General features: G+C 38.7%; 1 protein-coding gene across 1 annotated transcript in view; it reads left to right on the top strand.

Annotated features, from left to right (window-relative positions):
* Window positions 1–22,452, top strand: part of LOC108576220 (protein gooseberry-neuro-like) — a 27,043-nt gene that overhangs the window by 3,919 nt on the left and 672 nt on the right. Inside the window, exons 2-5 of the mRNA XM_017939174.1 lie at window positions 604–917; window positions 4,842–4,953; window positions 21,581–21,777; window positions 22,062–22,452. The exon at window positions 22,062–22,452 is cut by the window's right edge and continues 18 nt beyond it. Coding sequence (XP_017794663.1) covers window positions 604–917; window positions 4,842–4,953; window positions 21,581–21,777; window positions 22,062–22,452 — 1,014 coding nt within the window. The remainder of the gene's footprint in view (window positions 1–603; window positions 918–4,841; window positions 4,954–21,580; window positions 21,778–22,061) is intronic.

The following is a 22,452-nucleotide window of genomic DNA, read 5'->3' on the forward strand; positions in this document are numbered from 1 at the left end:
GGTCACGATTTCGAGGGACACGTAACATAATGACAACAGTATTTTTGCAAGTGAAGGCCTTAACCCTTTCGTGACCACTGGGATGCATATTTCCCACTTGAGCACTCGAACAAAAATTGATCTCAATTTAGTATCCATTACAGGCGTGATGATCGATAGATAAGTAAGAAATTCTAAAGAAAATTATTCGGCCACGAAAGGGTTAAGAAGATATGAAAGAGCTTTCCTTTTCTTAATTAAAATGACTACCTTTCAACCGTAGAAATCTATAGAGTGTTAAATTAGAGTAGAGTGTTAAATTCGGAGAAGAAATTTATTAGAGTACCCATGCCTTAAAATTTCAAGCTTTCGAGAACCCTGAAAATCACGAACCTCTGTAAATAGCCTCGTTTTCTCTCTATTGTTTGAAATCGCAGAAATATTTTAGGTGGACAAAGTTAGTAGAGCACTCTGTATAACAAATACCAACGATATCCTACGAAGAAACGAGAGTAAATTCATGCGTATCACGTATGGAAGCAGTCACTGAGGGATTAAGCAATGATTCTGACATTTAAATTCACCGAACGGAATGAATAAAGACCAATGAAATATTCCTGACAGGGCAGGGACGCATGAATCAACTAGGAGGCGTCTTCATCAACGGCCGACCTCTTCCTAATCACATTCGACTAAAAATCGTGGAAATGGCAGCAGCTGGAGTTCGTCCTTGCGTTATCTCGCGGCAGCTTCGCGTTTCTCACGGCTGCGTTTCAAAAATTTTGAATCGTTATCAGGAGACCGGTTCCATCAGGCCGGGCGTTATTGGTGGCAGTAAACCGAGGGTAGCAACCCCGGAAATTGAAGCGAAAATAGAAGAGATGAAGAGGGACAATCCTGGGATATTTTCATGGGAGATCAGGGAAAAACTGGTGAAGGTAAGAGATAAGTGATTTTGTTTCATTCTTGTTGGAAAAGACTTAAAAATCGATGAAAATCCAAGGCTATCCTAAAAATTCCCGTGGTTTTAAGCTGTTCATTTTGATAAAAACACGACTCCGTTGAAATTAAACGTAATTTCCACGACGTTCGATACACTTTTGCCGATGTGATACTTTTCATACTTTTCCAAGATTCCTCTTGGCTCACCTCCCAATAAAAAGTTACCAATCTCGAATTTTACAGACCAACGTTGAAGCGTCCTAACCTTCTTCAAATTCTAAATTTATATATACAGTTTTTCCCGCACTTTTTTCAAATTTAAAATTTCTCCCGATTATTCGTCACGTCAGACAATAATATCCAAACAATTACATTATAAATTCGTTTCCTATTCAAATACACGTCTACTATAACAAATTCCTTTAGACAAAATTTAATAAAAATTTTAAAAAACCGACGTTTCATTAGCACCAACCTAACGTTATCACCGATTACTACACCTATTCGCATATTTTCGTGCTAATCAGTACCTTCTCTACTTGGAGCACATCCCCCGCGAAGAAGTCTCATCGAACGATAATAACGCTGTTAAATGTATAAACCGATTCGCGCCTCGGGTGGAAGTATCAATTTCGCGGGTCCAGTTTTCCGTCGTGGAAAACGTTGAAAGGCGTCGTTTGACCTCTCGATCGGAGGTGGACGTTTCCGCAGGCTCCCTCTATCTCTCGAAAGATCGCGAGTGAGTGGGGCTTTTTAATCTTGCGCACGAAGCGTGCACGAGGTGGGCAGGGGTGTACGTGAGCGCCCCGAGGCGACTCGCGTGTCCTTTAATACGTTACTGCCCGCCGCCTACACCCACGCCTCATTGGCGTAACGCTCCCTCGTTCGTGCCACGATTTTCGAGTATGTAAAACGACTTTTCCAAGATTAGCCTCTTCCGTGTACGAGCTTTATCTCGATACCTTGAAAAATCGCAAACACCGCTGCGAACACCACGTTCCGGCTGAAACTGTGCTGTGCGCCGCAGCGCATCGAAGGATAATAATTTCCTTGCTGGTCCCTCGATAAAAACCAAGATAAAAAACACGTAATATGATAATAGAAAAGCGTGAACGATATATCGGAGATGATCGGAGTTTTAATCATCTTTCCACGGCGGGAACTCGAGGTGATGGTTTTGGACGAAACTTCTAATAAAGTTAGCAATTTTATGTGGAAAAATTGCTGCAACGGTTGTTAGTTCGTGCAAGGTTTGTTTTTGGAGAACGTAGGCTCGAATTTTGAGGCATGTGCGAATAGGGTTTGTAATCGCTGTACCTACGTTGTGAAAAACGTGGGATCTTTGGAAGTAGCTTAAACGAAGTTTGCAATATTTTAAAATTCATCGTGAAATTTTTATTCGTATCTTTGTAACATTAACCTGTATTCGGTAAGAGAAATAGCAGTTAAGTTCGATGTTGGTTTCAGTGGACAAATGGTCCCAAAGTTTTGACTAATGGTGCATATTTAAATGATAATAGAAGCACATGGTGATACGGTAATGAAGGAATTTAAACGTTGCATAAGTCTTTTTGTAGAGATTTATAACACTGGTTCTACTTAATTTTAGACACCATTCAAAGTTTTCTGACGATATAGTCTTTCAAGGAATTAATTCGTTAATTTTAATTACCGTGTCCCACTCGATAATTATATTTGCAATGAATTTTAATTTTAACTCTAACTTTACTTCTGTATAACATAACTTTTGAAGGCAATCGTCAAGCAAAGGATAATTTCAATCATCGATAGAATTGAATCACCGATATTTTTCGTACTTAAACTACATAAAGTCTGTGCAAACTACACAGCTTCCATTCAACATACCCAAGAACTCGAACCACAGAACGTGGACCCACTAGATTCAACTAACTCACGATAAAAAATTCTAAAAATAGAATCTCCACGTTACTTAATCACTTTATATGTTAAATAACAATGGAACTGATCTGTCGAACATCCTCGTTCACGTTGCACAGTGTATTTACCAAACGAAGACCTCTGGCCCAGCAGAGGCCGGAATCGCCTAACCTCTGGATCCTCTGATCGAGATATTCGGTTAGCGGTAGCAGTTGCTCCGCGAGAGCAAGAAAAAAAATCAGCTGGCGTAATCTCTGCCAAGACGAAGATAAGGATCGACGAAGAGGTTCTCAAACCTCGTGATCCCCTCGAAAATTCCCTCTTCGATCCAATAAAACCTATCCGCCATAGCGGACCACGTGGTGGCGTACCTACGGCGATTCTCGATAGAGAGATAAATCCCGCCGTAGGTGTAAGAGAAGAGAGAGAGAGAGCGCGTTCCGCAGGCTGTGAGAGACAAAGAATAGGAGAAGAGAAGAAGGGCGAGAAACGGGGCAGCCACGCGAGGCAGCGAGTTGAGAGGTGGAGGACGCGGTTGAAAGAGGAAAAACAGTTTCGAGAACGCGTACGCCGTTGCACAGTCGTGGAAGCAGGCGGTCGTGGCCGGCATTAATACGGCATTTAATGTTGGAAGGAGGCGTTCCTGGTGCTCGAAGACCCGAGGCGGCATCCATCCTTCTCCATCCAACTTCCCCATCCGTTCACCAACAGAGAGAAGTCTGTCTCTCTCGTGCTGTCATCGCCTCGGACCTAAAACCTCGACCGGCACCGACCGGCACAAGGATCGTTATTGTTTCTGAGACCGCCGCTCCGAAAGATAGCCATCGATACCGACGACCCCCTTTTTCGCTTTTTTCATCTTTCATCCCTTCTTCGTCTTTCTCTCCCTCCCACCCTCCCCCTTCTCTACTGCCTTCCAGTACTTATTACTTACTCCTCGCCAAAGCCTTCCTCTTTCTCGATCTTCGTGAAACACGAGGACACCGGTGTCCTCCCCGCTGTCTTCCTTCGGTCTCTTCTTCCCTTCGTCGAGACTTGCCACTACCGATTTCTCGGTTCCCATCGTAACTTGCTTTCCCTCGCCTATCCGCGTTGCTGGATTGTCTTCTGATCGAATGCTTCGGCAATGGAATGTAACTTCGATCGATTAGCTGAGAAGGTACTAGGAAATTTTCTCAGATTTTCATGCTGTCGCTGAGTGTATCTCGATCAGGATTTACGACTCGCGAGATTGATGGAACACAGAATTGCTGAATTCTGTTTCCTGGTAGCTATCGACGATGGCTGCTAATTGGTAGCTTCGTTCAATTCATCGGTTAACTGTTTATTCTGGCAACTTTTTCACGTGAGGTTCTTCGGTGTAAAAAGATTTCACGATCTACCCAACCGTACCTACCGTCGAAGAATTCAAGCGTAGTAAATAGTTGCGTATAACGGTGCACTGGGGGATGTGTAATAACGCTGAATCTCAACGGCGCAAAATGTATATTTTACTTTGAAAATGATTGCACGAAATTGTAGTGCAGTATACTGCATTTGCAAATTGCAAAATGCCAGGCAAAGTGCAAGCCGTGGTGTGCCGGCAGCGAACTAGCATTGTCCTCGTGAATTAGTAATGAAAATGAGAAAAGACGTAAAATTGAACATTAGAAGTTATGTTTGGATTCGAACATAAGTATGTTCGAATAGAATTGAGGGTTTTCTTATTAATGTAAAAAAGTTACTTTAAACAGACGTTTCTGTTATTTAGCACGTCGATAACGTGAAAATTTAACGAATGTCGGATGTGTTGGTATTAAATTGAGAAAATTGAATCACATGGGAATCGACTGGAAATTATGTTAAATTGCACACTGTCCATTGTAAGCTCCTAAGTAGTAACTTCAATTTGCATATACACTAAAATAAATAATTTTCAGTCTGGAAGTTTCAATAATTAATTTTTTTCAAAATGAATTTAACTTAACTGAGACGTCGTTTAATTTTAAATAAAAAATAACATTGATATTTCATTTGAACAGGAAGGTTTCTCGGATCCTCCAAGTGTCAGCTCTATCAGCAGGTTACTTCGCGGAGGTCGACCTGGTGACGATGGAAAAAAGGACTACACCATCGACGGAATATTAGGCGGTGGTAAGTACGAATTGCAAAAGTGTCAAATGTTAATCTAAGTTATCGTTAGATTCTATATTAAAACCGAGATTACAGTTTTTCGGTGATTAACCTCAACACTCTTACGAATTAGACGAATTTTTATTTTCCTCTAAATTAAACTACATGGAAGATTTATTTCAAACAAGCCTACTTAAAAATTATGAACAAATTTAGATAGCGAAATCCTTAAAATTTCTTCTTCAATCGATACCATCTTTTTCCATAATGTCGTCTATGCTTCACTTCCTGATACCTAATTTCGAACATACGTCCAACTAGATTTAAATTAAGACCTCCTCTTCCTAACAACAATCTCGAAAATCCAAGCTCCTCCATCGAAACATCGTACCGCACTATCGCACAACTAAAAATTCAAACGTCACCGTTCACGAGTCTCCTCTCACAATGTCACACGTCATCGAGACGTTAATTATTCGTTCCCTGAGTGAAAAACGTTTAAAGAAAGCAAGGAAGAGGAAGGAGGAGAAAGGGCAGAGACGTGGTTGCGATGCGAGAAGATATCGGGAGCGAAAGACGAAAAGAAGCAGAAGGAAGGTTCGGGAGGCATCAAGAGCTTTTAACCTCCTATGTCTACGAACGAAGTTTGACATACGCGAGCGTGTGTAGGGCCCTACGTCGTCGGTTAGGCCAAGTTAGTCCGAATGAACGGGGAAGCCTTCAGGATTTAATCTTCGGTGGGCGTAAGCAGGATTAGCCAGGTTGCCCACACATCCGACAAACGGATTACAGGAGTGTCAATATCTTACGGGGCACGCATTATCCCTCTTCTTTCGTTCCTCTCCTCTTCCCTTTTTCTCTCCTTTTCGTCGTTTTTGCTCGTTTCGTTCACGATCCATGAAAGTCCTCCCTTTCGTGACTTCCTTCTTGCAGTTCTGCATCTCGTTTTGCTGTTGTTCTTCTCAGCCGAGAGACGAATACGCGTTGAAATGTGGAGCAGGTTGCTCGATAATGGAGAAAAAATTAAGCGGAGTACTGAGACTCATTTTTCTCGGGGGGAATTTCTTAAGTTTCCCGGTTACAAGTTCGTAAAGTCTAATTGAAGAGCTTTTCAAGTTTCTTGAAAATTGTGTGTAATATCAATCATTCCTTATTTTATTAATAAATTTCTTAAAACGATACTGGATACATCGTAGAAAGGAAAATGAAGAGTTTCTGGAGAAAACGTGAGACCAAATTCTAACGCAACTTAATATGTCGATGCAAATAGAAGTAGATATGCAGAAAACAAAGACAGAAAGTTACGAATGATAATACTTATCGCTATCTGTTTGGAAAATGGTGGGATGGCGATGGAAAAATACTACCAATTAAATTTGGGCGTGGTTTGCGATGTATGTTCAACGGTAAACAGAGTCAGTCACTGATAGGTGTGTTTAGGTTTGTTTTTCTCGTCGAACGAAGAGACTTCGGCTCTTCATTCGTGTATAAACGCCGCGACAGAACGTAAACACGAAACGACTTTCGCGACGGTCGCGAGCTCATTTCAATCCGTAACACTATCGAAAATTCACCTCTGCTAGTGAGTCACTGTCTCCGAGGCAGTTCTTCCAGTGTGAAGAAGGATCTCGCAATCGAAAGACGTAGTTTTATAAACGCTGTCGGTTTCGTTGTTCTAGTGAAGATAGGTATAATTTCTCTCGTCGATACAGTGTCGTGTCGGTTTAGGAAATATTTCGATTCTGAGATTAATCAAGTCATAAACTAACAAAAAGTTTTTACAAGAGTGAAGTCTGTTGATTAATTTGCACAAACGATCGATACAATTGTTCTCCCTGAATAAAGAAAATTTCTTAAGATTCTTGGGTGCAGCGTTAAGTTTAACCCTTTCACGGTAAACGAGGGTTAAGCAGTAAATTAGTTTTTACTACGAAAGGACCACTGACCAAAATTCTTAAAAATAAAATTTTTACATCCTAATGAAATATCTTCGTGAAAATATTCTTTCTTTTTCAAGTCACCTTCGTGGTTCCTTGTGTCATTAACCCATTTGCATCGTTTGAAAAGAATGAAAAATAGGCCCTTGCCCCAAAATTTTAGTAGTCTGAAATTACTCACAATATGAATACGCCTAAATATACGGTTCCGCGATAGTGACCACGAAAATTACGCATATATACCTGTACGCTAACGACGCAAATAGCTTAAACTCTCGTTTACCTCTGCTTTGGAAACTTTCACGCGAAAACCGAGCGAACCGGGAAGAATGACAATTGAGTGTCGATAAGAGTGCGGGCGAAGAGTTAATCGAACCCAAAATGAAATTTCTACGTGAGTGTTGAAAAGTCCGATACGATCGTGGACGACAACGAGTCACTGTTGACACGAGATGGGAATTTGTTTTCGTGAGTGACACAGGTAGACAAGGAGGAATTAGCGATACAGGTGTTCCAATGTCTTAAAAGTCGGACCGTGGAGCACGTTGCAGCGCGTGAGGGGGCAGAAAGGATTCGACGAGCAGAGGGATGGGATCTCATAAATAAAAATAGCTGTGTGAGCGAGGGAGGAAACGGGAAGAAGGCGAGAAACGGACGAGGAGAGGAGCAAAATATGAAGAGGAAGGGACGAGCGTATACATATACGCGGCGTTTATTTTTAGAGAGAAAACGAGAGGAAAAGAGGCGGCAGGGTAAAGGTGGAAGCAGGACGGCTAGACCCTTCGATCATGGATCTTGGTAAATGTGAGGAAAGAGAAGGGAGGCAAAGGATCCGTGAGGCCTGTAAGGGTCCCGCGGAGATCAAACGAGCCGCTTGCCACACGTCGGCAGTGGTGCTCACTTGTGAACCACCGTCACACATCGCGTATCCGTGTTATAGATGAATAATTTTCGAAAATTTCTCTTTTCATCCTACCTGGCTTTGGGTTGTTTCGCGAGTCTGTTGACAGAGTCGATAACAGGCATTTCCCTGTAGAAATTGTAAATGCACGTTTACTAGGGAAAGTGTGGTTGTATAGTGGTATTAGGTTGGTGCATATGAAACGACCTTTTTCAAATGAAACTTCAGATACAGTGTGTTTCTTCTAAAAATAATATATTTCATCAAACTAATAATACTTCTCGCGACGATTAATTAATTTCGTTATTCTAAATTTATAAAAATGATTAGTCTTTGAATTCAAAGTTTACAGTGTCTTCATTGTGAAGTAATTTATTTGCTAGGAAACGTGATTGTTATGATACAAAAGTTTGTAGCTACTAAATAAATTAATTTAAAGAATAGATTTTTCGACATATCCGTGTGTTATCTATTCTAGTTTATCATATAACGAGAAGCAGTAGTATAAATAGAGTGGTACACAAAATAATGACAAACAAGTGCTTTTTGAGCACAGGAGGAGAAAAGTATTAAGGTAAGAATAATAACATTTAGAAATAATTAAAAGTAGGGTATTGCTTTTGTTGCTAGTTCTTTCCTTTTAAGAACTTCTTTTAGTCTTCTGGGTACTGAATGGGCTAAATTTTTTGTAAATTAAGGCTCAATATTGTTGATTATTGCTATTTCACTGGAAGTCGAAGTAGTTAATCGACGTGCAATCTAGCACTCGTTAAATTCGCCTAAAACACAAGTCTCCTCCCTTAAAGTTAATATTAAATCGGTTATTCAATCCTAAAGATAAGAATTTTTTGGAAAGAGGATTAAAAAGTTTCCTACAAAATGGCAAATGGTCCTTACAAACATCAATCGACACGTTATCCATTAATAATAAGTGTAAATCCTATTATTTTTTTTATCGAAACTGCGCTTCTAAAACGCCATTACTCACGAAATAACCTAATACTTCGTTATTTTGTAAAAATGACATCGAAATTCTACATCTTCCGCTAATTTTCTCGTACAAATTAGCCTTCATCAAACTGATGAAAAAATTATTACCGAAAATAATCACTTACAAGTAAAGAAAGTTAATTCAAACACGCGACAAACATTTCAGCTTCATCCTATAGGTATCAAATTTCAGCGTAACGTATGTAGAGATTAATATAAATGTCGATAAACGATTGTCAAAGTAGGAAGGTAATGAAGAATATACTTAATTGGACATAGTCGATTAGTCGATGGTATTTAACCGGGAACTGATCGGTGATTATCTATCTGACATGAATATCGACAAAGGTGTTACGATTAATAAGAAAGTATGTTAATTAAATGCAATGTACGAGATATCGAATATTAATAAAATACGAACAGGGACAGGTGTAAAACCGTCGAAGGCTGTGGCGTGAAGCATTTCTAAAGAAGAGTTGCGGACCGCTTTAAAACTGAACCCCTCAATTACAGATATCCATCGGCATAGACCGTGCTCAAGCATTCATCGACCCCGCAAATGACCGTCGTTAATGTTTAATACCTTTTAATTAAAACTTAATCCATCATACTTTTTTCTGATTTGCTATCCTATACGTGTAATTATCACTTTTAATCGTCCTCAGACTCGAACGATCGTTACATTCAAATTACATTATCTGCCTTTTAAACACGCATGGCAAAGGAGAATTAGCATCTATTGATTTGTAATATACCGATTTACGATGTAACAGTCCTTCCTTGGAATTTTATTGTTCGTTTCCATTCAAGATTGACGAACATTAGATATAACCGCGTGAATTAGTTTTTTACATTTATGACTGTGTCATAAAGTAACACTGGTACAAGCAGGACCTTTAAGTTGTGTACAAAATCAAAACACAAAGGGAAATTCAAGATGATGATTATTAATTAGAAATTTGCACTTTTGGTAACTTGTAGGTCCAAACATCTTGCTCAGAATAAATGTTATTAAATGACATTAAAAGGGCTACCTTCTTTTCTTTAAAGTAGAATAGAATAAAGACCATTTTCTATAGATTACCAATTAATTAAAGAAACAAATATAAATATAAGCAGATATTCAGACATTTTGCAAGTTTGAAGAACTTCAAGAGCGATTTTCACCCCTTCCATATAGACACTAATCGATAAAAAAAAAACACGTATCGAATACTTTTTTGAGATCTACAACATGCCAAAATTTCATAAAAATCACTGCTTTATCATTTCGAAATGTTTAAAAGCGATTTTCACCCCTTCAATGCAGGCTCTAGCCAATAAAAAAAAAACACGTGTCGAATATTATTCTGAGATCTACCAAATACCAAAATTTCATCAAAATCAAAAGAGAAATTCCCTCGTTAGATACTGTCCAGAAATGATCTCCATCTCATTTCAGTTGCATTATTCTTCTCCCTTACTTTAATTCCTAACAGACGAATGTAACTCATTTCTCTTCGTACCAATAGTAAATCCTAACGTATCTAAATATTATTTATCCACCATCTTCTTCCTGGAGAAATGGTACAACGCTAAATATATTCTAACGAGGTGCACAGAGACTTTGTTCGCCGAGTGTAACGCACGTTACGCTGCAATAGGAAAAGACAGTGGACGAATTCCACGGAGACAGTGAAGAAATGCAAGAAGACAGTTGTGATAGGGAGCACCTCTGAGCGGATATACTCGTATAGCCTAGCTACGAAGGTGTCGGTCGAGTATAGGTGTCGGCAGGCGAGGCCGCCGACAAGGGATTAGCCTAATGGGTCCTGCCCACCCCTCCCTTTCTCTCATTCCTCTCCGCATGCGTTATATGTATATCCATTCTGATCCTTTACACCACCTCCGACCTCCTACATAATCGAAGCCAACCGACCCGATGAGCAACGCCGCTAAGTGATTCACAATCAGGTTTATTGATTGTATCGATGCTCGACACGTTGCAAGAGAATCCTCGACATTGATTTAACCGATCTACGCTTTTTAGCTCTTCGCTTGTTTGCTCGTTTATTCCGCAACGATTGCTATTCGGATTTAGTGGTTTCGAGGAAGGTTTGGGTCATTCTTGTGGACGAAAATCGAGGCAGGTTAAGGTGGATCGAAATAAAATTCTTTTTGGTCGAATACTGTGTTTTGGAAATTTGAAAGAGGGGTATTTGTGGATGAAAATGGAGGGAAATTAGGGTGGACCGGAATAAAATTCTTTTCGGTCAAATAATGCGTTTGGGAAATTGAAAAGAGATGTTTCAATTTTTATTTGCAATAATAGCGTGGTAATGGAAATTGTAATTGCAAATTTTGAAGTTAAGCTTGGGAAAGTGTTCGATAAAAAAGGATCGAATTTTGACGAATATGACATGAAATGTTTGAAATCTTTGGTACGGTATTAGAATCTAGGTTTTACTGTTAAGCAGCTTCAAATCTTCTGCGACAATTTCTTCTTTTTTCGACAAATTTTCGATAATTATAGTCAATCTAATGGAATTGACAGAGATATTTCTAAAGTGCCTTACCTTTTCACAGATATTTCTAAATGTTTATATTATAAAACTTATTTCAAGTCACACTAAAATTATCACCGTCAAACCTCTGAAATATCAAACTACATCTCAACTCTATATTAAGAACGAACAAGATAAACGACACGAAACACCGTCGCATTTCTTTTACAACGAATCTAAATAAAAATAAAAAGCAAATCGATCGATAATACAGTATGAACGTAAATAACATCCAAATGAATCTCTGTGACGTAATATTATCAGAAACAATATCAAATAAATGTCAACGATTCCTTGCACGCTGACTGCGGCGAACTTTATCGAAATGATCAATGAAAAAAAAGGAGAAGGAAAGAAAAAAAAAAGAGGCTCAAGAGACGATTGCAGTACAGAATCAGGGTTAAGAAAATGAGAGCAAAGAAGAGGCGCGAGGCGAATGTGTCAGAAGGAAGAAAGAAGCAATGTCAAAGAAAAGGAGCAGTCTGTCTGGCTGTGATATCAAGCCGTGCATCTAATATGTTACGCTGCAAGCTGCTACAGTCCTTGTCACGTGAGCATATAATCCTTTTGAGATTGAGAATGCACTGACCGAACCATGTAATGGTTCAGGTTTGATTATAATCTGTGAACGGTACTTCGTAAAAACATTAATGCAACCGGCCAGGATTGAGGTAGTCAGATGAAAAGTGGTCGAGATTATGTCAAACTGGAAAGTGTGACGTTGTGAGAATTATACGTTTGATGAAGTCCTTGTAGTATCGCTGAAAAATTATTCAATAACAATTATTCAATAACGGTTAAGTGGGGAATATTTTGCATGGAATAGTAAGAAAAGTGGGTAGAGGATAGGAGAAAAATGTTCAAGCATGTGAAAGAAAGCCATTTGCGAAGGAAAATTGCAAATTTTATGTATTAATAAATTTCATTTCATTTTTAATTGGTTTTAATGTAATTTAGAAGGTTACTTATTTGGATTATTTAATTTAGATAGCTTCTTTAGGATCAATTTTGAAAAATACTCAGAACTTTTTGAAAACTTATTTACTGAGTTGTATTCAGGATTAGATGAATTATATAGACATATAATATAATATATAGGATGTACTTGAGATCTCGAAAAAATTAGTTAATAATTAAAAATTGGAGTTTAATGAACTTCTACTGTTTACTTGTGTAATAAAATTTTTTAACCGAGTTTTCTTCGCTTTCGAAAAATCTGTAACAATTTTTACTGAAAGGACTATAATTTAGTTGATACTACAGAAGAACTGATAGAAGGAATTTTCAATCTCTCAAATACTGTTGAAAATATTTTTAAAAAACTAAGTGGTGAGTCCATTGAACTCACCTTGACCAGATAAGAGTTAATATAATTTTTAATTTAAATAACAGTTTATTTCAAATACTGCTAAATAGGATATTACTATTATTTATAACCGCATGACGTGCATAAGTATGTAATTTTTCGAATTCTCTTAATATTGCATTTCGTTGATTCTTATTTCTTTTTCCCGAGGTTCTGACCTTTCTTTCAAGATCTAGAAGCTGGAGAAACCTATTAATAACCAAATTTTTAGTAGTCCTTTAGTTTTCATAACGAACGCTATGCAAGCATTGCTCAATGCGTGAAAGAAAATGATAGTGATAAATTATTGCCGTACATAAACCGCGTGCACTGCTGTCTTTGATTAAAAGGTATACTTTCTAAAAATTGATGATTTGTAACCATATAATATTTCTCACGAGGGACCAATAATTTGTTAGAAATTATACGAAACTTTTCGAAAAATTATTTCTTTTATCATAATATCACTGTTATCGTTAATAAAAAAAAAAAATATTTTATAGCACTTGCGTTCAAACGTTCTCTAGAATCTCGTAATTTTTTTCCAAATATTCTATAGAGTTAATACGAATACGTACTACTTATTACTTCATTAAGCCAATTTATAATAGTACAATTAGAAACATTCGAAATATTCCAACATACGTTTGGTAATTAAAAATAAAGAATTTATAACGAACTTAACAGTATTCTAATTTCCCCGTTTCGAGAAACACCAGAATGCGTAAAAAGGTTTCGCGTGAATGTTCACAATAATGATTCCTCTTTTTTTTTTTTTACCTGGCAAAAGACGGAAACGGTCCAGCGTAATCCGTAGATCTGACAGTGAGCTTAACATTCCTCCATGCGATTTCCACCATAGAAAGACCACCATGCTCGCGGCTAATGATCCTTGGGCGGTGACTTCTTTACAATTTCGAAGAGTACATACGTGCTCTGACTTGTACTTGAAGAAGTGCATTATAGTGGTCTCTCAGGTCGATACACCAGCAGAAATTGTCCGTGTTGACAGTCCTGTCCCATCGTTCTCCTCTTTCTTTCCTTGCAAGAATGCTGACAGCAAGATAAATTGTAGCCTCCTATGTCGTTCGTTCTTCTCGCGCCATTTTCGAAACTCTGTACTACGCTTTTTTCGTTGGACTTTTAATTTGATTTCAATTCGTATTAAAAAATGTAACGTAGGAAACGTGAAATTCTTCCGTCGTTCCTTCTCTACGTGCGAAAAAGAACAAAATGTAACATACTATACTGCGTTGTAATCAAAATTTCGTTAAAACAAGAAAAGGTTTCTTCTTTATCGAGTAAGGAAAAATGACAAGGTCCAGATATCAGAATTCTACGATTCCTCGCAATTAACGCAGAATTCGTGTGAAGAAGAATCGGCTGGTAACTGAACGTGCGAAATTAACTAAAATATATGTACGATTTCGCCATGACAGCGTTAGTTTCCCCCTTCTGTTCCGCTCTGAGGGAGCGTTGACAGGAAAATAAAACGCGTTCTGGGATGTCAACCGCTTCGCGGCTCATTGTTGGCATTTTGAAGACATTTGTTACCATTTAGGGGACCTCACACACGCTCTAAGACCCCCTAGGACCACTGCAAGAAAGAAAGGTGGGACAGGGAGGGCCTGGCTAGATTTATAACCTACGAAGGTGCGGCATCTTTTCCACCATTCAGGCCGCGATTCGACACGCGGAAAGCAAAAGGGAGGCGCAGGAAAGCGACGATTCTTCCTGCGACACAACGGATGCAGAACAGAAACCAACGTTGTTTGCTTACACACCATACGTTTCCCCTAGTTCTTTTCGAGGGGTGGCGCTCAATTTCTCCATTGCGATTTTATCAATCGTCGGTATAACAAGTACGCTATCTGCATACTCAGTGCAGAGCTGGAAAGATGTCCGGCGAAAGAAGCGCGAGTTTGATTAGGTTACATAGGCCCACCTTCTCTAACACAATCGTAGAATTGGCATTGTTGGCCGAGACGATAATATCAACGAATAGGATCATGTAGTACCGAGCAACGGGAGAGGTGTGAACGAAGTACAGTTGGTGGAAGCGATTAGTGAGGTAAATTAAAGCATGGAAGCCTAAAAGAATTAGGTGAATCTAACATTTTCTTCGCCTATAAATATTTGGTGAAAGGAATAAAATTTTTATGGGGAACGTTAAGCAACATCTTAACTCTGTTTCCATATTTTTTGATTACTTTAAAATTATAAAATACTAGAGTTGTATAATATTATGTAACTCCATGTTCGGCGGAACCTTGTTAGCTTACATCCAGCGATAAAAGTGACCGGAATGTAAGAAAGAGAAAAAATGTTTGGGGCAACTTAAACAAAAATAGATTATCTTCAATAATTTTGAAAATCGTGCGAGAGTCGTGCGTTATTTGCGAATTGATATCTAAAATTTCGATATTAAACTTCCGTCGCTTTCTGCTCATTAGTAATTCCCGTATTGGTGAAAATTAACCTGCAGCTGATAACGATTACGATGCAGACAAATTTTTTTAAATATACTGCAATGGAGGAACCAATTCGAGCGAGACTCGAAAATTACGTGTATTTTGACGCCTGACGAATTCTACGACCTCACTGTATCGGTTCCACCGACTATACCTACTAATCTTGCTCCTGCGTCGTTCGGTAGTACTTAGTTTCTGCTTGCAACTTTCTACTTTGTACGTAAAATTCGACGTAAAATTCGACGTGTCTCACCCTGTATACAATTTCCATCGGGTAATCAAATCTCCAAAAATATCTTCATCCAACTACTGGACAAATGAAAGCAACGAGGCATTACTCAACTCTGTCGTCACAAGCCCGGAACATCGAAATGAACCATTTTACTATCTTAAGTCCAGGATGTTTCACGTAGGTTCACGTGACGAGTATCTAGCCATTTACAACCGTTCCCAGTCCGGTCGTGTCAGCATCGTTCCACGACGCAAGAGTCTCGTTCATATGTAAACGTACAGGACTTTGCTCAGCGGGGATGCTGACCAGCACATTTCAGGATGACGTTGCTTCGAAAGAGATATTTGCTCTCGACTCCGCGGGCCCTCTCTAATTGATTACACGCATCTTTTCACGCGTTCTATTCAGCCGATCACCTCTCTTTTCATCTCCGTGAGGGCCGATATTGATTGTGCCTATCAACGAGTAAACCCGGCCGACAGCCAGAGATCGTACCGTGTGAAACGGGTAATTCACTAGTCAGGCATTTGTCATGCATCAACGAACGTCGTATATCGGCTTCTGAGTATGTCCCGTGGACATCGGCAAACGGTAGTGATAATAATTGTCTAGATGTGGAATACCGAGAGCTGCGATACCATGGATAACGTATCTTTCGTAGCTACGGTTGCACGTTTCAACCCTTACGAAATAGTGGCTGGATTAACCCTTTCGCTACGGAGAGCGTACCTTATATATAGGTATATTCTCTGTAAAAGCAGTCACTCATTCACGAAGAACGTATGTACAGGGTGGACCATCTCAAACAGATGTAATCCGTGTCCTTACGGGGAGAGTATACCTTTCTTTGCATTTATGGAAGAATACTCTTTCCATAAGTCATACGTAAGTATTGTCCTTATGGAGGAATACTCTTTTCCCTAAGTATTGTCCTTATGGAGGAATACTCTTTCTCCTAAGTACTGTCCTTATGGAAAAATACTTTTTTTCCCTAAGTATTGTCCTTATGAGAAATACTCTTTTTCCCTAAGTACTGTCCTTATGGAGGAATACTCTTTTCCCCTAAGTATTGTCCTTATGGAGGAATGCTCTTTTCCCCTAAGTATTGTCCTTAAGGAGGAATACTCTTTTTCCCTAAGTATTGTCCTTATGAGGAATACTCTTTTTCCCTAAGTATTGTCCTTATGAAGAATACTCTTTTCCCCTAAGTATTGTCCTTATGAGGAATACTCTTTTTCCCTAAGTATTGTCCTTATGAGGAATACTCTTTCTCCTAAGTATTGTCCTTATGGAGGAAAACTCTTTTTCCCTAAGTATTGTCCTTATGAGGAATACTCTTTCTCCTAAGTATTGTCCTTATTAGGAATACTCTTTTTCCCTAAGTATTGTCCTTATTAGGAATACTCTTTTTCCCTAAGTATTGTCCTTATGAGGAATACTCTTTTTCCCTAAGTATTGTCCTTATGAGGAATACTCTTTCTCCTAAGTAGCCATGAAAGCCTTAAATCTTTCATATTTGATCATTTGTGTTCTGATGTATGAAATTTCGTGGCTCTATCATTCTTTTTCTCCCTTTAACAATTAGCAAAGTAGAGATGTGTGCAGTGATGCAGTAGAAATGGACAAAAGTGGAAAAATGGACAGGAATCCTGTAGCTGGTGATAAAGGGCCTCACTGTAAAAGATCTATCCATGCAAAAATCATTCAACGTCCTTGCAGCGAGGTCCTTCATCATCAGGTATCGAATCATTTCTCATTTTTCTCAATTTTTTCTTCGTCACTGCGCCTCTTCTTCTCTAGCTTTAAAAAAGAGGGAAAAAGTGACGAAGCCACGAAACTTCGTACATCGGTACACAAATGGTCACACTTAGCAAGAATCTTTCCTATTTAGATCGCAAACTTTTCAATCCACCTTCGTCTATTTGTATCATCCCATTTTTAAAACGGTTTCGTTAGGAATCTGCAGAGAAGTCCTTAAAACGTAGGTATCTCAGCTTCGACTCATTATTGCGCTAACCAACAGCACGTTTCGAAACAATGGCGTGGACGAGGAGGTAATCTATAAAGCGTTTCATCGAGTACCCGCCTTCCTACTACATCTTCTCGTTCTCTCATTAGAACTTCAACATATGGGGAGCAGTTAAACGATCTCGTTCTTCACACAGGATTGCCCTTCTTTTTCTCCATTCGTCCACGTGCAGCGGAAACAGGAGTGGCGGGGATGCAATGGGTTGAACGAAGAGGGACGTTTCCATTTGATTCGCAGAGAGCATTTATATCAGGGGCTCTGCTATTTAGAAGGGATACTTTACGGGGGAAATTCGCTCAGTTTCGAAAGATTTTATTATTCATTCATACAACTTTCAAAGGAAGTTCGGTAATTGGAAAATTCAAAGAAATTTGAAACTTTGCAGAAATGTAGTTTGCACAAAAAAATGTTTGTTTCGGCAATAAAATGGTCCCGGGAAGGAAAACATCTAAAAGAAACAGTGAATTTTCATATTATCTCCTAAAAAAATTAACTTTAATATCTCCTCCACTATTATACCTAAAAAAAAAATTATTTAGACCACGTAATTAATATCCCTCTATATATCAAACAATTTTTGTAAAAATATTTCTTTCATAATTTCAATCCCTCCCAAAATATTCCACCGTTTTCAGTTAACTCTTGTAAGGTTTCTATATTTTCCTTGTATTCTCCCCAAAATAAAAATTTACGCGAACAATTTTAAATATTAAAGCTATTTAAAGATTAAACGCAACACCCTGTATAATTAAATATTTTTACGCAACATTTTCACTTCGTTTCCATAATTTTTCCGCGGTGCAGAAGGGGTCAGAAACGAAGGTAAACGGTGTCAGATCGAAGATTCGTGTAAAATTTGTAACTCCGTATCTCTCCACTTTCAAACAAACGAATCGAAGAATTTCCGAAAACGCTGTTCGTCGATTCGATTTGAAAGCTACCGACAAGTAAAATTTCCCGCGTTGGACACGAACGGCAGAAGATCCTCGGTGATCCCTTTGGCGGCACCTTTGCCGGCCCGTCCGCATTTCTCCTATGACAAACGGAAGAATGGAAGAATGGCTCGGAGACAAGTTGCATTTACAATAAAGCCGACGGACACCCGGTTTAAATTCCTGTCACTTCGTGGTGGGACGCCGCGGACCACTCAGACAGCCCGAAAAATCTTCGTCAATATTTCACGACGACCCATTAAAGCTACCACCATCATCGAACGAGAGATTCTGGGACATAATAATGATAAAGAGACTCTTGTGGCATGATCCTGGCAATTTTGTAAGTGCCTCGCATCGACCCATATGTACTAACTACGCTACGAAACTTTTTATTTTATATCTACGTAATTCCGTATTATTCCACTGATTCTTTAACGTTAATCACATTAATGTTGATAAATTTTTCAATTTTTTAACGTTAACAAAATTCTAGTAATTGTTTTGATACAATGTTCCTAAATTATCCGCTTCTTTTTCGCTTTAGAAATTTATCTAATATAACCTAACCTCTAAACTCTAAAGGACAGAAGATTGTATTCACAAGACGAGCAATTTACCGAGTGAAAGGTGAAATTGTATTTTGTGAAGCAAAATTAGTGATAAAGAAGTGTTCGATACTTGAAATACTTATAAAAAGTTGCAAAGAGTGAAAGAAGATTGTATGCAAACGAAAAATAAACGCTGGCAAATTATTACTAACACTGTCAAAAATTTCCTTACACGTTAGAAATGGTAAAAAGAAATATGTTAAACGAAGCTTTTCGAGGTATTCTATAAGAAGAAGGATCAAATTTTGGTAAATGTGACGCCGCTCGTCAGAAAATAGAGGTACTTCAAAGAACCGCCGTTGGGAATTCGACAGGCAAATTGCACACTCCTGTCGCAGGCTTCGCCGCTTCCTGGCACAAAGTGAAGACCGCAAGAAAAGAGGGTATTCACTGCACAGCAACAATTTGAAGCAGGTTCTACTGTCCATGGGTGAAACATGACTCGCCACTATTTTCGAAAAATGGACTACCTCTTTCTTCGTGACACAATGTCGATTCTTTTGTAATTTTGTACATGCTTTGCTTAGAAAATTTATGGGAATAAAATAAACGAATGGGATGATACTCCCTTTGGCAATAAACAGTTCAGGTTATTGAATATGGTAAAAGAAATTTTGTAACAGTCGAAAAATATTGTCCTCACTGAGACGTAGAAGCAAAATAGTTGTTATAATACTTTTCTAACTGCTTGTACACAGTTGATTATGATTCTCTATCGTGTCTAATAAATTTCTCTTTCATTGTTTACAGATGTTGAATATTTCGATCGTAAAGTAATTATTGCAGGTTAAGTATTGTTGAAACGACAGTAGAACTTGCGATAAATTTATAAATTATAGAAATAAACTTACAGAACTGCATCCGTGGAAAAAGCAGCAAAAGAAGCCACCAGTCTGTAACTCCTCCATAATAACCTCCAAAAACGTTGCAAGCATATTGTAGTCACGAAAATGTAGATTGAAGCGTGAAAAAACTCTGCCCTTTTGCAAACGGTAGACAGCTCTTCCAAAGTAGACATTCACTTCACAAAACTGACTCGAAAGGAACGGAACAGTTATAATAGAATGAATAGAATTAAAACGTAATTAACAAAATTGGGATCGGCCACTTTAGAATCACAGAATCTCATTTCATTAGCAAGACAAACCCTACGATTCGAAGTAATTGCAATACATACGCACATCACTATAAAACACTCTGAAACAGTACATAGTTCTTAATATTTTTGAAGTCACGAAACACTTTTAATTAGAAGAAAAATTTGCGAAACTCCCAAATCACTGAAATCGACAAACTATTTAACAAACTTAGACAAGTTGAAACCTGCTGCGTGTAAACTGCGCACTACACACTGCGCAGTCCTTTCCTAGCTAATACGCAGTCTTTTCATAATTTGGCGGGAACCTTATAACAAATTTGCAAAACACTAATGTTCCGAAGAACACCAATTAAGAACCACTGTTCTAAAAAATAATCTTAACGATCATTGAAAACTGTACTGATCGTTGCAATTTTAAAAAAATATCGAATTGTATCATAACAGCATCTCATTTAAAGTTATAACCAATCCCTAACAGATGTCGCTAATGACCTGATGCGCAGTTAATGCGACATTAAACTCCATGTAAAAGACGTACTGTAGTTTTCACGCCACTTAATTCCACATCATGAAACTGATCCACAGGTAGGCAAACATCGAACAAGGTAATCCTCATCGAAGGAGGGCGAATAGTTTCCTGTCATAACATTTTCCTCTCGTTCATTCTGCCAGCGAAAAGCGCACGCGGGACGCGTCAGCGATCGAAAATCAAATCGACCGTGCTTTGATTCTATTTTCTCCGTCGATACGAAAGTACTGGGAAAAAGCGTTGAGAAATCGATCCTCAAACCCACAATAGACCATGCTTCTAGACGCTCGATTGGACGATAATAGTGGACAACCGTTGGGACAATGAAGGCGAGTCGACTTAGGAGCAAACTGTTTTTTAAATGATCGTACTGGTCAACCTTATTGGATTATGTTAACGTTGTATATTGTTGTCTTTTTCTGTTATTGAAAGAACGAAACGTACGAGCTTCCCTTGGACGAGCAAACATGAGGAGACTGTTTGAACGTAGTTTAAGTGTGGTACAATGAGTAGGATAAGAGGATATAAAATTCGTGGATAGTTTCGAGTATTGAATGGACCTATTGAATGTGGGAAGAAAAGACATTGGTTGAATGTTTTTGATTTGTATATGTTTGTATTCGAAAGGAGGATTCTTACGGAATGAGCTTCGGAGAAGAGGAATTTTTTCCCTATTGACGTTAAATGAGGATTTTGAAGGCTCGATTCGTCGGTGAGGTTTTCGAAAGGAATTTACAAAAATTATGTAACTTATTTATTTCTCATATATTACAATGAAAACGACAAATATTAAGTATTATCCTATTTAAACAATTCTTCTAGGAAAATGACAATCGGAGTAAGAATCTTTAGGCATTTAGGAACATAAATAAACCGAAAATTAAGTAACGGACATTAAGCAAATTACGGTTGGACACTGTATTTATTTACATCGTAAAATGAAATTAAGCAACTGTAAACATCATGACTCGAAATGAATCCGTGCAACGTAAAGTAAACATAACAACAGTATAATTTGATGATCTGTAGGTCGATGTGGCGACGAGTCCGACACGGAGAGCGAACCTGGCATTCCCCTGAAGCGAAAGCAACGCAGAAGCAGAACAACGTTCACTGGAGAACAGCTAGAGCAGCTGGAGACTGCGTTCCAGCGTGCTCAATATCCAGACGTCTATGCTAGGGAAGAATTGGCGCAAAGGACTGGTCTTACGGAAGCGAGAATTCAAGTGTGTTTCCCGCCTTTTACCAGACCTCTCATCCCAACAAAATATTCTGCACTTTAAATTATTCAACTGCTCGAAGTAGTGGAAAATTGAATTCGTTGCTATATTTGTTGATTACTTCACCACTCCAGCTTTTGATCTCTTTTCCTTCGAATTCGATTATTTTATAAGAAAAATATACAAATTTGAAGACACGCAGCTTATTGAGGATCTATTGCAGAACATTAACAATCTTACGAGAAATGATGCTCGATATCTCAACGAATGTTTGTGCCTGTTCATTTCAGGTGTGGTTCAGCAATCGCAGGGCACGGTTGCGAAAACACGCCGGCAGCATTACTCACTCGGTAGCAGGCTTACCATTAACCCCCTGCCAATACGCAAGCCACGAGCTCATGCAAATACCGCAGGTACCTCAAGTACCTGCTGGACTAGCTCAAGTACCTACAACGTTGCATCACAGTCCAACAACACTGCAACAATCAAACGCTGCTATCCTTCATCAAGTGCCTGGAACAAGTGCACAGATGTCGACCACGACTTCCGTGGCTCCAGTACCTTCGGCAATTAGTAGTGCTCTGCAAGGACACGCGGTGTCGATTTCAGGACACTTAAATTCTTTACAGGGACACGCGACTCAGATTGGGCAGGTACCAACAATTCAACCTTCAGCAGCTC

This window comes from Habropoda laboriosa, unplaced genomic scaffold (genome assembly GCF_001263275.1).
Source record: "Habropoda laboriosa isolate 0110345459 unplaced genomic scaffold, ASM126327v1 scaffold212, whole genome shotgun sequence".
Lineage (NCBI taxonomy): Eukaryota > Metazoa > Arthropoda > Insecta > Hymenoptera > Apidae > Habropoda > Habropoda laboriosa.